Raw genomic sequence first — 16,514 nt, 5'->3', positions numbered from 1 at the left:
GGGCTGCCATCAGATGTCTTCAGAACATTGTGTAGTTGTTTGATCTAGAATCAATTGCAACTGAAAGTAACATGTTGAGGTCAACCGTGAAGTATTTCAATTTGAGAAAAAGAACATTTTTGTGCTGCAAACGGCTTAATATTTGCAGAGCCCAAGCCTCCGATGGCAGGCTGTTATGGTTCAGTTGCAACGGGATGAGGGAAATTCACCAACCCTCTCAGGGACAGACAGGGAACTTCCATAGCTTTCTCCCCAATATGCCCAATTTCAGCCACTTTAACAAATGTCTGTTAACCCAGACATGCAGCCCCAATTTGCTCTGAGTCCCAAGCACGTCGTTTCACATGGGGTGGGGGTCTGTGTAGGGGGGGGGTAAGGAGCTGAACCACTTTCCTAAGCAGCGGAGTATAGATGGTTTTATGGGTGTCATGGTTTTTGATGTATATAAACTACCTGGAAAGTTGCAGTATAACTTACTTTACATATATAACAGAAACTTGTGTGGTAGCTACAAAAAGGGTATTTTCTCTGCTGTGGCCTGCTGCCAGCTTTTCCTGACCTTTCAAATGTGGTCTTTGATGAGATGCAAGGCGAAATATTGAGCTGTGAATCAGCCCTTGGCTCCTGCTTCTGCCATGAACTTTAGCGGCAGGTGAGGTGGCCACATTCTGTCAGCCTCAAACTTTAAACTTGAAAAATGGAGACGATAAAAGTGACTTAGCATACAGGGTCCATGTAAGGATTCTATGCAGATACAGTGGTACCTCGCAAGACGAATGCCTCGTAAGACGAAAAACTCGCTAGACGAAAGAGTTTTTCGTTTTTTGAGGTGCTTCGCAAGACGAATTTCCCTATGGGCTTGCTTCGCAAGACGAAAACGTCTTGCAAGTTTGTTTCCTTTTTCGTAAAACCGTTAATACCCAGGGTGCATTGCTTGAAAAGGTGCAGTTGCGACTTGACTTTGAGGAGCAACTCATAGCACGCGCTGTGGTAGCCTTTTTTGAGGTTTTTGAAGACTTTGGTGATTTTTGAAGCTTTTCCAAAACTTTTTTTGCAGCCATTTGGTAAGTTAAACTTTTAAAACTTTTTTGGGGGGTTTTGGATTTTGGGTTGGGGTGTTTGGAATTCAAGGACTTGGTGTTGGGGAGGGGTTTGCAAGAATCTGGAAGCTTGTGTGTTTTTTTCTGCATTTTTATGATTTTCTGTGACCATTGGGCCACTCTGCTGTTTTTTTAAAAAAAAATTCTGGGTTTGAATTTGTGTGTGGTGGGTGGCTGGGGGAACAGTTGAGGAGGGGTTTGCAAGAATCTGGAAGCTTGTGTGGTTTTTTCTGCATTTTTATGATTTTTTGTGACCATTGGGCCACTCTGCTGTTTTTTTAAAAAAAATTCTGGGTTTAAATTTCTGTGTGGTGGGTGGCTGGGGGAACAGTTGGGGAGGGGTTTGCAAGAATCTGGAAGCTTGTGTGGTTTTTTCTGCATTTTTATGATTTTCTGTGACCATTGGGCCACTCTGCTGTTTTTTTTTTAAAAAATTATGGATTTGAATTTCTGTGTGGACTTCCGGTCAGCGCCAGCGACCGTAATGGCGGATTTCCTCTGATCTCCGGAGGAAATCGGCTTCGTGGAGCTAGGGTTCTACCGCTACGGCGAAGCAGGGACCCGAAAAAAATCACAGGTGGGGAAGCCTGTGAGCTGAAGGCTCGGCGGGCTCCATTTGCGCCCCCCCCGCTGCAAAGGAGCCTTTTTAAAGGCTCCGGAACAGATCGGGGGTGAGCGGAGCTGAGAGCTGTTTACCCGTCTCCGCGGAGTGAAGCCGCATGCCATGGTCGGAGAGCGCTGACTTCTTCCTTTGAACATTTGGACTAAAAGTAACAACCCGTGAGTAATACGGAAATTGGATTCAAAATTTCTTTTTTGATTTGGCATGAGCGGGGAAGGCGCAAAGAGGAAGTCCGTCTCCCCGTTTTGTAAACATCTTAAAGCAAGGACTAGATAACTAAGGTTGAAAGAACATCTTCGTGAGAGGTTAAAAGTAATTAATTTCACGTTTTGGCAGTATAAGTGACTTTGCTGGAGGATAAGAGTTAATTTTGAGAGTGGAATTGCCACCCCCCCCCCAGGACCCGGGAGCGATCCGTGAGAGAGCCTGTTGAAGAGACATAGAAGATTTTGACAGCTGTCAAACTAGCTGTCAAAGCTGGGGGAAAAAGAGAACTTTGTTTTTATTGCCTCGGCTGGTTATATTTGTTACATTTAGGTAACAAATTGTCGAAAATAAAGAGAAAAAGCTATTTTGACCTTTGGATTAGAACTGGAAGGATTACTAAGTAACCAGAACTCCCCTAGAGGGGGCTCTGGGACATTACAAGAATGGCTGTAAGTGGAAAAATACAGATTGAACTGGAAAAGATTTTTCTTCATCTGGGAAAATTTCAAGAACAAAGCAATGTTTTGGCTAGAAATGTTACAACATTGAATGAAAAAGTAAATAAACTTGCTGAAACTGGAAGGGGCTTGACTCAAGCCTTTGTATCAGAACAAAAAGACTTTGTATCTGAGCTAAAAACTCTTGCAGCTGAACAAGAAAAGAAATTTGAGAAATTTGAGAAAGTGGGAAAAGAGATACATGACAACTTAGAGGGAAAGGAAGGAGGAGCTATAATACCACAGATGATTAAGGAGAGCCAGAGGCCTGCAAAGATGGATATAAAGGAAAAGAAGAATGAGATTATGAAAATCTGGTTTGAATGGAAGAATGAGGAATGGGGAGATCTCCTCGTGGAGATCTGAAGACTTATGGATTACAAACCTGACTAAAGTGGAAGCTGGAGTTTCTGTGACACTTGGACTTAAAAGAAGTAAGAAACAAGATTTGGACTATAATTTTAAATATGGAGGTCTGGCTGGAAGAAACATGGACCTTATTGGGACAGAGCTTCTACGAGATTTGGTGTTTAATATAAAGGACTATCAAAAAAACCGGCAGAGAGGAAATGAGAGAGACTTAAGAGCCTCGGATGTGAGGTCACCAGGCTGACACCAGATAGACTGATGGACAACCGGGAAAGGCGGGGATTGGGGTTTTGGGTATCCAAAGGCTGTCCAATTATACTTTGTTTTTTTCATATATTTTGTTTTGCTACTTATATTAAAATGGGGAACTTGTGAAAGGGAATTGGGGTCGATCTTAGAAAAAGTTATTAAGAATAAGTATTGATGTATAAAGATTGAGGTTTATGTTAAAATTGGTTATCAAAAGGATTTAAATATAATAAGGTAAAATTTGGGGATAGGAACTTGCTGAATTAAAAATTGAATTGGAATACAAGAAGGGGAGGTGTGGGGAAGTTAAGGAAATATGTTATTGAAAGAAAGGACTGTAATTATATGTGTGGTTTTTTTGTTTTTGTTTTGTTTTGTTTTGTTTTTTATTTTTTGAAAATTCCAATAAATATTCTTTAAAAAAAAAGAATTTCTGTGTGGTGGGTGGCTGGGGGAACAGTTGGGGAGGGGTTTGCAAGAGTTGGGGAGGGGCTGGGGGAACAGTTGGGGAGGGGTTTGCAAGAGTTGGGGAGGGGTTTGCAACAGTTGGGGAGATGTTTGCAATTTCTGTGTGGTGGGTGGGTGGCTGGGGGAATAGTTGAGGTTTTTGAAGACTTTGGTGATTTTTGAAGCTTTTCCAAAACTTCTTTTGCAGCCATTTGGTAAGTTAAACTTTTAAAACTTTTTTGGGGGTTTTTGGATTTTGGCTTGGGGTGTTTGGAATTCAAGGACTTGGTTCTGGGTTTGAATTTCTGTGTGGTGGGTGGCTGGGTGCTTTTGAATGTTTTGGATGTGAAGCACTGATTATTTTGGGGGGGGGGGTTTGCGAAGGTAGGAGCTGTGCTGCCGTGGGACCCAAGAAGACTGCTGCTGCAGAGGCCGGTGAGAGGAAGAAGGAAAAGGTTATGCTGGAAATGAAGGAGGAGATCATCTGGAAGCACAACGGTGGAATGCGTGTGACAGACCTCGCCAGGGAGTACGGGAGGAATCCATCGACCATCGGGACCATCCTGAAGATGAGGGAGAAGATCCTTGCGACTGATGCAGCCAAGGGAGTCACCAGGATCGTGAAGAACCGCCCAGCTGTTCTGGAGGAGGTGGAGAAGTTGCTGCTCATCTGGTTAGAAGAGAAGCAGCGTGCAGGGGACACAGTGACTGAGGCTGTCATTTGTGAGAAGGCCAAGGCCTTGCACGCAGACCTCATCCGGGAACAGCCAGGAACCTCAGGCGAGCCAGAAGTCTTCAAGGCAAGCAGAGGCTGGTTTGACTGGTTCAAGACAAGATCTGGAATCCACAGCGTGGTCAGACATGTAGAGGCTGCCAGTTCTGATGTTCCTGCGGCTGAAGACTTTGCAACGGAGTTCCTGGAGGTTGTGAAGACGGAGGGCTACGTTCCACAGCAGGTCTTCAACTGCGACGAGACCGGGCTGTTTTGGAAGAGGATGCCCAAAAGGACTTTCATCACACAGGAGGAGGCCAAGTTGCCTGGCCACAAGCCCATGAAGGACCGTCTGACCCTGCTGTTCTGTGCCAACGCAAGCGGCGACCTGAAGATCAAACCCCTGCTGGTGTACCACTCGGAGAACCCACGGGCCTTCAAGAAACACAAGGTCGACAAGGAGCAGCTGAGTGTCATGTGGCGATCCAACAGTAAGGCTTGGGTCACACGTGTGCTGTTTGTGGACTGGGTCAATCTTGCTTTTGGCCCTGCTGTCAAACAGTACCTGCTGGACAACGACCTGCCGCTGAAGGCTTTGCTTCTGATGGACAATGCTCCTGCTCATCCTAAAGGCCTTGAGGAGGACTTGTTGGAGGAGTTAAGCTTCATCAGCATCATGTTCCTGCCGCCTAACACCACGCCTAGCCGATGGATCAGCAGCTCATCACCAATTTCAAAAAACTCTACACCAAGGAGCTTTTCAGGCGATGCTTCGAGGTGACTGATTGCACCACCATCACCCTGCGGGAATTCTGGAAGGACCACTTTGACATCGTCACCTGCTTGAAGATGATCACCACGGCCTGGAACGGGATCAGCCAGAGAAATTTGAATTGCGCTTGGCGCAGCCTGTGGCCGGACTGTGTGGCACCAAGTGACTCTGATGCACCAGAGTCAACAGTGGTGCAGGACATTGTTTCCTTGGGGAGGACCATGGGCCTGGAGGTCACAGAAGAGGACGTCAGCGAGCTGGTGGAGGAGCACGACCACGAGCTGACCACCCAGGAGCTGGTCGAACTGCAGGCAGAGGCTGCGCAGGAACAGGCCTCGCTGGAAGAGGAGGAAGCAACTGAGGAACGGCTGTCCTCCAAAGAACTGAGGGACATTTGCCTGAAGTGGAAGGATGTGCAGGCTTTTGCACAGCGGCACCACCCTGACAAGGACCTGGCACATGACCTTGCTAACACTTTTGATACGAGGGTCATGTCGCCTTTCAGGGAGGTGCTGAAAAGGCGGATGAAGCAGCAGACCATGGACAGGTTCTTCAGCAAGAAGCAAAGAGTGGAAGAGGAACCTTCTTCGAGTTGTCCCCCAGAGTCTTAGAAAATGTACTGTACACTTTGTTGATTTTTAAATGTTTTTCTGTCATGTTTAGAAACTTAATTTATTGTTCCTTCAATTTTTGAAATGTTCTTTACAGTATGTGTGACTTTAAAGAGCACTTAATAAACTCTTGTTGTACCAAATTTGGCTTTGTTTGGACTTTTTTTGACCATAGGAACACATTAATTGAATTTCAATGCATTCCTATGGGATTTCGTGCTTCGCAAGACGAAAAATTCACTAGACGAAAAAACTCGCAGAACGAATTAATTTCGTCTTGCGAGGCACCACTGTAATGTGCTTGAAGTGCTTTGAACACTTGAAAGATCAGATTGTTTCAAGAATTATTATTGAGAACTTGTGGAGCATCCCGAACGCAGGGCATTGAGCGGGAATGAATTTCTGTCATGTGTCTAAAGAAAAGTTCATCCCTGAGCTCGTGCTGTTTCTATTCTCTTTCCTTGTTTGCCCCCCAGAAAACACAACTTTGGATCCAGCCAACTTTGGATCCTGCCTCATCCTGTCTGAGGATCAGGGGAGAGTGAGAGATGGAGATGCAGATCAAGGTCTCCCCAACAATCCTGAGAGATTCAACACACACGTCCCCATGTGCTGGGGCAAGAGGGGATCACAGCGGGCAGACATTTTTGGGAGGTCATTGCAGGGAGTGAGGGGGGGCAGGAAGTCTATGAAGAGGAAGGGCAAGTTGGCTCCTTGTCCTGAGGATGGGATCTGGGAGGTGGGGAAATGGGGAAATGGGAAGGTGAATACGGCCCCTCCTGATGCCCCTGTTCTGTCCCTGCTTGAGGAGCCCAAAAGGATCCGAGGGACCCTGAACTCTCATCTGTCCTTCCACGATGCAGATCCAGCAGCCCTTCTCCATGCATTCTCAGCATCCACCTTCTCAGGAGAAGACCCTCCAGCCCTTCTTTCTCTCCAGAGAGAAGCCCTATGTGCAGGACAGAGATGGGCCGGCCCTTGTGTCACTCCTGGTGCAACTCTCCCTTCTCAGACCAGCTTTCTACACAGCACTGATTGGCTTGCTGTTGGGTCACTCAGGAGATGAAACCCGCCTCTTGTCCCTCCCCCAGGCAGCTTTCCCAATGGAGTCACTTGTTTGGTTCATGTCCTCTTGGAATAAAGTGACAAAGGGCTGCATCTCATGGGAACAGGAGAACGGGCCTTCTCTGCAGTGGCTCCGTGTGTGTGGAATGCTCTCCCCAGCAGGGAAGTTTGCCTGGCATCTACATTATACACCTTTAGGCACCAGGCAAAAACGTTCCTTTTTAACCCAGCCTTTGGTTAATCTGCTATACCCTTTTAAAATGTTATTGGGTTGTTGTTTTTATTCTGATTATATATGTTGTGATTTTTTCTGTGAACCGCCCTGAGACCTCCGGGTATATGGCAGTATATAAATTCAAGGAAGAAGAAGCAGCAGCAGCAGCAGCAGCTGTGAATGGAGCAAGGCGGGGGAGGGGGGCGACAATTCGTTTATTAGCTTGCAAAGCGGTCTGAGGCTGCTAGTAAATAAAACACGTAACAAAACTCCACCAGCTCTCACCGGGAAATGGTTTCTTAAACGAGCAGCCACCAAGGATCGCTTAATATATTTCCACCAAATCAAAGCAGCTCGGAGCTCCAGCCATCTCCAAGGCAACAGAGATCCTGAGTAACCACATCTGAATTTCCTGGAAAGGAAACCCTCCCATTTGCTGACGGAAAAGAGAGAAAACGAAACCAGCTCCCTCTTCCTGGTGACTCCGCCATGGCTGCCACTCGGGGTCCCGTCCGGGATCTCCGCGAGGAAGCCACTTGTCCCATCTGCCTGGAGTATTTCAGGGATCCAGTGATCATCCCGGAGTGCGGGCACAACTTCTGCCGAGCCTGCCTGATCCAGTGCTGGGAGAAATCCGAGAGAGAGGCTTCCTGCCCTCAGTGCAGGGAAAGGGTGGAGCAAAGCAGCATCAGGCGAAACCAGCAGCTGGCAAATGTTGTGGAAATAGCCAAGAAATTCAGCCATCTGGGGGGGAAAGAGGAGGGAGAAGGAAAAGTAAGGATCTGTGAGAAGCACCAGGAGCCCCTGAAGCTCTTCTGCAAGGAGGACCAAAGCCCCATCTGTGTGGTGTGTGACAGATCCAAGGAGCACAAAAGCCACGAGGTGATTCCTCTAGAGGAGGCGTCCCAGGAGTACAAGGTGGGGAAAGGTAGCGGTTCTTTCTTGGGGTGTGTGTGTGTGTGGAATAGCTGCAGACAGGAGGGGATTGCAAAATAAAAAATAAATATAAAATGTTGTAATGTATTCTCTCTACTTGCCGCCCAAAAGGAATCCTCCAGCAAGAGATCTTGTGCAGCTGATAAGACTAAACGTCTGAAACTTTATACAATTTTTTTTTTCTTTTTGAGGGATTAAAGTGCATCGCCTGAATGCAGGCTGCAGTAACTCCCCTGGGACAAAGATTACAACATCTAGGATTAATTTAATAAAAAGAAGGGGGGAGATTTTGGAGGTGTGTTCAGTGTGGGGGACAAATAGCAAAAACCCCATGTTTCTCAGCTCTGATATAGGGCAGCCCCATTTCTGCCTCGTCTGGGATGAAAAAGGGGAACCTCTGCAAAAGACCCAGGGATGTGGGGCAGGGAGCAAACATACAATCAGCTTGCCTGTCAATGTGTAACGCAGCCCAAGTTGGATTTTGTTTTCTTTTCAGGATCAGATCAGCAGCTGCCTAGACAATGTGAGGAAGGAGAAAGAGAAAATTCTGAAATTTAAAGCAGACGCAGAAAATGAAAGCCAAGACCTGCTTGTAAGCATCATTTTTGCTGCTTTAAGATGAAAAATGCTATAGTCTATAATCAATATGGGGGGGGGGGGCGGGAATGAATATGGAATACAGAAAGGGGTTTCTTTTTGAACAGCCTGATCTCCCACAGAGCATGAAAGACCATTTAAAGGAGGGGGTGGGCTTGTAAGTTTTTACGAAGTTGTTTCTCTGCTGAATGTCAGAAGTGGCCTTCCAGTGGAATTGGGATAACTGGCCTCTTCATCCTTCAAGAGCAGACTAGATGCCTGATCTTGGCCCACTCTTCTCTTCTTTCAACCTCTTTGCTGCAGAAACAAACAGGTGCAGAGAGGGAAAAGATGGTGGCTGAGTTCAGGCGACTGCACCAGTTTCTGGAAGAACAGGAGAAACTTCTTCTGGCCCAGATGGCAGAAGTGGAGAAGGAGATTGCAGCCAAAAGGGAGGAGCACCTGGCCAGACTCTCCAGGGAACTCTCCTCTCTTGACAGCCTCATCCAGGAGATGGAGGAGAAGCTGCAGGAACCAGCGAGTGAACTCCTGCAGGTCAGGCCTCATCCTGATGCGAGAGGGTGGAGTGTACTGCTTCAAACCACAGGCATTTTTTAGTCACATAAAAATGTTGCTGGCATGAAAACAGTACATGAAGGGTGAAAGGCGTCAGTCCTGGGGACGCAGAAGGGGCCCTGCTAGATCAAACCACAGGCCCCTTCATTCTAGCATTGTGTTCTCTCATTGGCCAACCAGAGGTCTCTGAGAAGCCTAAAAAACAGTACTGCTCTCCAAACCTGTGATCCCCAGCAGTTGCCACTCAGCTGCTTAGTATTTATAACTGACTGCAGAAATGGCTCCACTGACATCTTTCTTTCTTTCCTTCCAGGATATTGGAAGCTTCTTGCAGAGGTAAGTGATGGAAAACCCCTGCCTTATTTTGATTCTAGGAAAGTTCCTGATTAACAGGTGGGAAACTCAGTCTCCACTTCCTCCTTCCAGAGATAGTTTAGAACTTCATCGTCAATTTCACAAAATCACAGACAAAAACAGGGAGACATTTTTGTGGTAGTTTGTGGTTTCAGCAACTGGAGTTCAGAGGCACCACTGCCTTTGACCTAGTCATCGTGAATAGTAGCCTCTGAGAGCCTTGTCCTCCAGACAACTTCAAACACTCATGAATTCTGAGAATCTTCCATGTTTAGAAAATATTGCTTTAATTTCCAATATTTTCTCCATTTTTAAATGTAGCCACTGTGCTAAAATACATTTCTAATGTTAATCGCAAAAACCATTCTAAATCATTCTGCACTTCCTTATATTTCAGAAATGCACATCCCAAATCCATTTTGTTCTACTCATTAAGGCTTCACTAAAAGTGGTGTAGTCCTAACATCTCTGCGTAAGGACCCAGTATAGCTCACTTTTTTCAAAAAAATAGTTTGAATATATCAGCTTCTTTACCTTCAATCTCATATTCATATATTTCCTTCAGTATATTTTAGTTTTCCTTCAACTCGTTAGGTGTTCTCTAGATCCACACATCAACCACATTCTTTCCATAGGAAAACCCTGCTCCCAAGTCTTAATGATGCCTTTATAATCAGGATGAGACACCTGCCTTGTCAGAAAGCTCCTTGCATTGGAAGGATGGTGGCTTGACTTTGTTCTTCTCCTCCCAGGTCTCAAGAGAAGGAGAATTTAGAGGATCCTCCTGTGGCTTTTCCCCCTGACGTGAAGTGGAAGATTTGGGACTTCTGTGATATAAATCCCTTCCTGGAGGGTCTCATTAAGAAATTCAGAGGTAGTAAAGAAGGGATGAACGGATTGTTAGCTGGATGTTTAGAAGTGTTCATAACAAGCTCCAGGTCATAGGGAATATTAGCCAAGCCAGGAAAATAGAAGGTTTATCAATTCTCTTTCAATATCTAGAAGCCGCACTTTCATATGTAGATGACTTACAAGTGATTTTTCTTATGCAATTGAAAGGGGATGGTAAACCCTTCTTGCTGGGCTCTGGAAACTCTTGCGAGATCTTGGGGGAGCCTGGCCAGCACACAAATCGCTTTTAAGACCTCTACCATGATTACGGGGCTCTGAGAGGCTCCTGCGAGATCTCATGGGGCCGTCTTGGGATCTCTGATGGCAGGGGTGATTCTGGGGTTTTTCTGACTTTGCACGATTTGCTTTCATGCAAAATCCCCAAGAATGTAACCCTCCCTTAAGTTGTGAATTGTCTGTAAAAACTTGTCCTTGACCTCTTCACTTCTCTCAGCCAGGCCTTAGGTGCTTCCATGCATCTCACCCATTTCCCAAGCTGCCTCACCTACAGCTATTCGGGCATCTGTTCCTTTGGCCCTGAGACTGATGTAAGGGGGGCAGAAGGAGGGAAGGAGGGGGGCTGTCCAGGAGGCACCCAGGAGCAGAGGGAACTGGGATTGAGGCCTCCCATTCTGGAACAGGGGTATCTGGACCTTCTTGCTGGTGGGGAGATCTTCTGGCGGTCCTGCTCCTCCCCCCAATATTTGGGCAGGTCTGAATTTTGACATCACCCCTGCCCTTGTTCTGCAGGGATAGCCAGCAGGGAGAGTTTCAGTTTCAGGTAGGTTTAACTGCCAACTCCCATAATCTCCAGCTGGCATGGCCAGTGGTTAGGGATGATGGGACTTGTAGTCCACAACACCTGGCTACAATCTAATGAGCTCATATTGTTCTTTCCAGATTTGTTTTCTGAATGAAGGTGTGATGCTAAATCTCTGTCCCCTTTTCTCTCCCAGACACTGTGGAATATGGACTTCAGCTGCGAAAAGGTACATTTCCAGGTCAAACAGAGGCACAAATTTAGGAGAGATGAGATCTACTTCTCAAAAGACCAGGCCACTGCAGCTCTTCCATCCATTCCTTATTTTCCCTTACACTGGTACCTTGGGTTACAGACGCTTCAGGTTACAGACTCCTCTAACCCAGAAATAGTACCTCGGGTTAAGAACTTTGCTTCAGGATGAGAATAGAAATCGTGCGGCGGCAGTGGGAGGCCCCAAGCTAAAGTGGTACCTCAGGTTAAGAACAGTTTCAGGTTAAGAACGGACCTCCAGAACAAATTAAGTTCTTAACCCAAGGTACCACTGTATTTCCCAGAGGCATCTGTTCCGTGAAAGCAGCATGCTGGGCTAGAGGGGCTCTTGGCCTGATCCTGCAGACTCTTAGGAAGCCCCCAGCCCAGGATGGCTGGCTTTTCTGGGCCCAATCTCCATAAGACACAGGGGTGGTGTGAAGCCAAAGGCTCCTGGCACATGAGGGGGAAATATCCCTTTGAGCCATACAGGATCCCCACCCCTTTTATGTAAGAGTGGGAAATGCATGAACACAAATAGCTCAGAAAATGGCTGCAACAACCTTTGGGGGCGAGAAGGTGAATGGGTTCTGGTGTCAGTGGAGGGAGCTGGGGGCTGCCTGAGTGTGAACTCCAGGGGTCTGGATTCCCTGCAAGATGGGGCTCTTCCCTCAGCTTTTGTATTGGAGGGGAGACATGACTTCTCTGCTTAAACTAGAGAAACTTGAGTAAACTTAAAAGAGCAGGACAAAATTACACCACAGACCAGGGGGAAAGTCTCAATGGGAAGACAGAAGGCCAGTCTGGCCTGATCCTGGACACCACAAAAAGGGAATTGTAAGAGCTGGGAAAGGTGCAGCAGATGGCAGCATAAAGGAAATTCTTACTTATCTTCAAAATTATATTCTGGGATTCTTTTAGACAACAGCAGTGAGTAAAATGCATAAAGGTTAATCAAGACAATAAGAAACTAGAAAAACCCATTACCATAAAAAAAGACTAATAGCAGCACTGGCAACACCCCACATCACACTTAATCTCCAAAGGCCTCTGTACCAATCTGTGTCTTTAAAAAGAAATCACTTGACTAACTTTCCATAATTGGGGGGGGGGGGGGGAGAGACGGGGGACTGCAGAGCAGATCTTCTTCCTAATGTCCACCAGCCTGACCAATTTTTATATGGGCTTCTCATTATGCTTCCACTGCCCACCTTTTCCATAAATGTGAGGAACAGTGAAGAAAATGTGAATCATGTAGCCAGTCAGGTCTGGGGAACCAGGATGGGGTCTTATACGCTGTGCTTTCAAGAATCCCAAGCCGGACATTTCACACAAGGGGGTCGCGGTAGCCAAACCACTTTCTTGCTTTTTATAAACTACCTGGAAGGATGGGGGTCTAACATTACATTAAACATTAAACTGGTTAGAAAAAGAGCGAGAGGACTTGGTGCCAGTTTTACCTGCTATGTCAAGCATGGTCTGTGATGTGAGGTAGAAGATTAAGATGTGAATTAGGGAGTCCCAGCTTTGACTCCCTTCTGCCATGAACTGTGGGGGGTGGGGGTGGCCTTAGACAAGCCACTGTCTCTCAGCCTCAGTTTTCCCATCTGAAAAATGGGCATAGTAAGATTGATCAACTTACAGGGTCATTGCAAGGGTTCTATGTAGATAATATGTGAACCCTTGAAAGAACTGCAGATGTTTCAAGAATCCTTATTAAGAACTTGATGAACATCCCTGTCTCGAATGCAGAGCCATGGAGTCCCTGTTCATTTCAGAGAGGATGCTCTTTCTGTCATGTGCCTAAAGGAAAGTCAGCTTCCCCGTTGACGTCGTTTCTCTTCTCTTTCCTCATCTGCCCCCACAGAAAATGTAACTTTGGATCCAGACACAGCACATCCCCTCCTCATCCTGTCCAAGGATCGAAAGGGAGTGAGACTGGGAGACGTCTATCAAGACCTGCCAGACAACCCTGAGAGATTTGACACATACCTCTATGTGTTGGGATTTGAGGGTTTCACATCAGGCAGACATTTCTGGGAGGTCACTGTGGGAAGGGAGGAGAGATGGGGGGTGGGGGTGGCCAGGAAGTCTATGAAGAGGAAGGGTGGTTCCTCTTTTGGTCCTACGGACGGGATCTGGGGTTTCGGGAAGTGGGACGGAGGGTACGTCCCCCGTAAGGCCCCTGTTCCAAGTGAGGAGCCCAAGAGGATCCGAGTGAGCCTGAACTGTGAAGGGGGACGGGTGTCCTTTTACGATGCCGATACAGCAGCCCTCCTCTACACGTTCCCTTCAGCCTCCTTCTCAGGAGAGACCCTCCAGCCCTTGTTTTACGTGAGGAAGAAAGAGAACCTGAGACTCTCTTGACTGAGGGTGCAGACAGGCAAGCGTATATTCACTGCCACTATGACATACAGGTATTCAGTCTCCTCTTCAGGACTGAGCTGACAGGGACTTGAGAAACTATGAGCTTTCGTGTGCATGCACACTTCTTCAGATACACTGAAACAGAAGTTGCCAGATCCTTCTATATAGTGAGAAGGTGGGGAGGGGTATTACTCAGAAGGGTGGTGGGAATGGGTGGTTGGCAGATAGCTGAGATGATCTCAAAGTAGCTGTATTACTACAAAGGAATTTCAGAAATAGACTGGAAAGAGAAGCTGCTGAATTGCAACTCATTACCAAACTTAAAACCATGGAGAGACCTGGTCTGAACAAAGACATTGGATTCTTATCTCATTATACATGACAAAGCCATTTTTCACCTTCTCACCCCTTGCTTTTTCCTGTAAGACCTATTGCAGTCGTTAAGAGTCGTCAACAGGCTCATCACAGCTATCTGCCAATCACCCATTCCCACCACCCTTCTGAGTAATACCCCTCCCCACCTTCTCACTATATAGAAGGATCTGGCAACTTCTGTTTCAGTGTATCTGAAGAAGTGTGCATGCACACGAAAGCTCATACCAAGAACTAACTTAGTTGGTCTTTAAGGTGCTACTGGAAGGAAAAAAAATTTTTGTTTTGACTATGGCAGACCAACACGGCTACCTATCTGTAATTGAGAAACTATATTTGCAGAACTGTGATTGGCCATCCCTTATGTCAATCATGATGCAACTCTCTGTTCCTGGGCCAGCTTTTTAAATGACACTGATTGATTGGGTCCTCTGTCAAAGTTAGGAAAAAACTAACCCTACACACATTCCTGTTTCAATGTAGTTCTCTCTCCAGCCCCCAACTCTGACTTAAGATTTCTAGAGACAATACCATCATCTTTTCTGAATAAAATCAGAATTATACATGGGCATCACTTAAAACCTTCCTCTGCCTCTATCCTGCTCTCAGATTCCCTTTTCCTCCCCCAAGTTCTGCACTGGCCAGGAAGTTTCAAAATCCCTCTTTTTTGCTACTCCTCAGGGAAGCTTATGTGGCAATTCAGCAAAATCTCCATATCCAAAGAGACCTGTTTGCTAGTTGAGTACAGATTGCACCCTGGAGCCTTTAGTCAAAAGGGACTGTGTGAGATCTCATAGGAGTCTCCAGAGCCCAGAAAGCAATTGGGGGGGGGGGGAGCACTGGCAGTGGGGGAAAGAGTTTCTAAGTCCACCTTGCTTCCCGGCCTCTAGAAAGGTCAAGATCTCTGGCTTTGGACAAGTAAGGATGGTTGCTTGGGGGGCATTTTCGAGGGTCTTCCTGACTTATGTAATATTGCCCTTGCATGCACAAAGAGTTGGACATGACTAAACAACAACAAAAATGCTGACCCCAGGAATGTAACCCCCCTGTAGGTCTTGGGCCTTGATGTAGCAAAATCCTCTCGATGACAATGAAGAGCCTCTGTCAGAAGTTCTGAATTGACAATCTTCTAGAGAATTTCAGGGGGTGGGGGGTAAATTCCCATGTATACAATTATTTTCTCCAAGGTGCTTTTTAGTGAACAGTCAGATACTTATCTGTATTTTTAGAGATCCCCTCTTATATTTTTGTATAACGGGCCTGAAAGTATTAGGGGTATGTTTCCTGCGCTAACGTGTTTGATTTTATTAAAGATTGTACTTTTTGTTGCTCCTGTGTTGTTTCTATCTCTGTTCCATGTGACACTTCCTCCAGGGGTTTTAGGAGGGTGATATCCTGTTTTATCCTCAGAAAAACCCTGTAAGGTAGAAGAGGCTGAGCTGACAGACTTAGAATAAGGACAGGTTAAAGTTTATGGTCAAAAGTTTTAATTTTAACTGCAACTCCCATAATCTCCAGCTGGCGTGGCCAGTGGTTAGGGAGGATGGGATTTGTAGTCCACAACACCTGGCTACAATCTCATGAGCTCATATTGTTCTTTCCAGATTTGTTATCTGAATGATGGTGTGATGCTAAATCTCTGATCCCTTTTCTTTTCCAGACACTGGAATACGAATAATAATAATAATAATAATAATAATAATAATAATAATAATAATAATAATTATTTATTATTTATACCCTGCCCATCTGGCTGGGTTTCCCCAGCCATTTCCCCAGGCACAAATTTGGGAGAGATGGGATTCGCTTCTCAAAAGACCAGACTACCGCATCTCTTCTGTCCATGCCTTATTTTCCCTTATTTCCCAGAGGCATCTGTTCAGTGAGAGCAGTGAGAGTCCAGTCCGGCCTGATCCTGGACACCACAAAAAGGGAATCGTAAGAGCTGGAAGTTGTGCAGCAGATGGCAGCATAAAGGAAACTCTTACTTGTCTAAAAGAATCCCAGAATGTAATTTTAAATATAACAGCAGTGAGTAAAATACATAAAGGCTTATAAATACATCAATGAACTAGAAAAACCCATTACGTTTCACACACAAAAAAATTGACTAATAGCACTGGCAACATACAATGTCACATTTAATTTCCAAAGACCTCTGTACAAATGTGTGTCTTTAAAAAGAAATCGCTTGACTAACTTTCCTTAACGTGGCAGGAGGAGGGGGAAGGACTGCAGAGAAGATTTTCTTTCTAATGTCCATCAGCCTGACCATTTTTTTTTTTAAATTTTCAATTATAGTAATAGCCTCATTATAACAATACCAATTTATAATACAATTCTAATGTTAATCATTCAAATACCAAATTATATAACTTATTTAAGATGCTAGAATTGATGATTTTCTTTTTTACTATGTTCCAAAATCTTACTGATTTCAATTACATTCCAGTCATCATCATAATCCCTTATACAACAGCTGCAATATTTATAACTTCTATTCGTGTTGACACATTAAATGACCAATTTTTAAATGAATTTCTCATGATGCTTCCACTCCATAAA

At 45.5% G+C, this 16,514-nt stretch overlaps 2 protein-coding genes across 2 annotated transcripts in view; one reads left to right on the top strand and one right to left on the bottom strand.

Moving 5' to 3' along the window:
- The window catches only part of LOC310757327 (E3 ubiquitin-protein ligase TRIM7-like), a 73,906-nt gene that overhangs the window by 15,873 nt on the left and 41,519 nt on the right, over nucleotides 1-16,514 (bottom strand). The gene's annotated exons all lie outside the window — the stretch shown is intronic.
- LOC310756919 (zinc finger protein RFP-like) lies at nucleotides 7,215-14,703 on the top strand. Its single transcript, XM_083601861.1, has 8 exons — nucleotides 7,215-7,783; nucleotides 8,298-8,393; nucleotides 8,702-8,932; nucleotides 9,267-9,289; nucleotides 10,060-10,181; nucleotides 11,155-11,187; nucleotides 13,078-13,685; nucleotides 14,292-14,703. The coding sequence occupies exons 1-7, from the start codon at nucleotides 7,355-7,357 to the stop codon at nucleotides 13,575-13,577; spliced, it is 1,434 nt and encodes a 477-aa protein (XP_083457987.1). The 5' UTR covers nucleotides 7,215-7,354; the 3' UTR covers nucleotides 13,578-13,685; nucleotides 14,292-14,703.

This window comes from Podarcis filfolensis, assembly GCF_964270895.1.
Source record: "Podarcis filfolensis genome assembly, chromosome: 2".
Taxonomy (NCBI): domain Eukaryota; kingdom Metazoa; phylum Chordata; class Lepidosauria; order Squamata; family Lacertidae; genus Podarcis; species Podarcis filfolensis.
The sequence above is the reverse complement of the archived record's forward strand: the minus strand, read 5'-3'. Positions and strand labels throughout refer to the sequence as shown.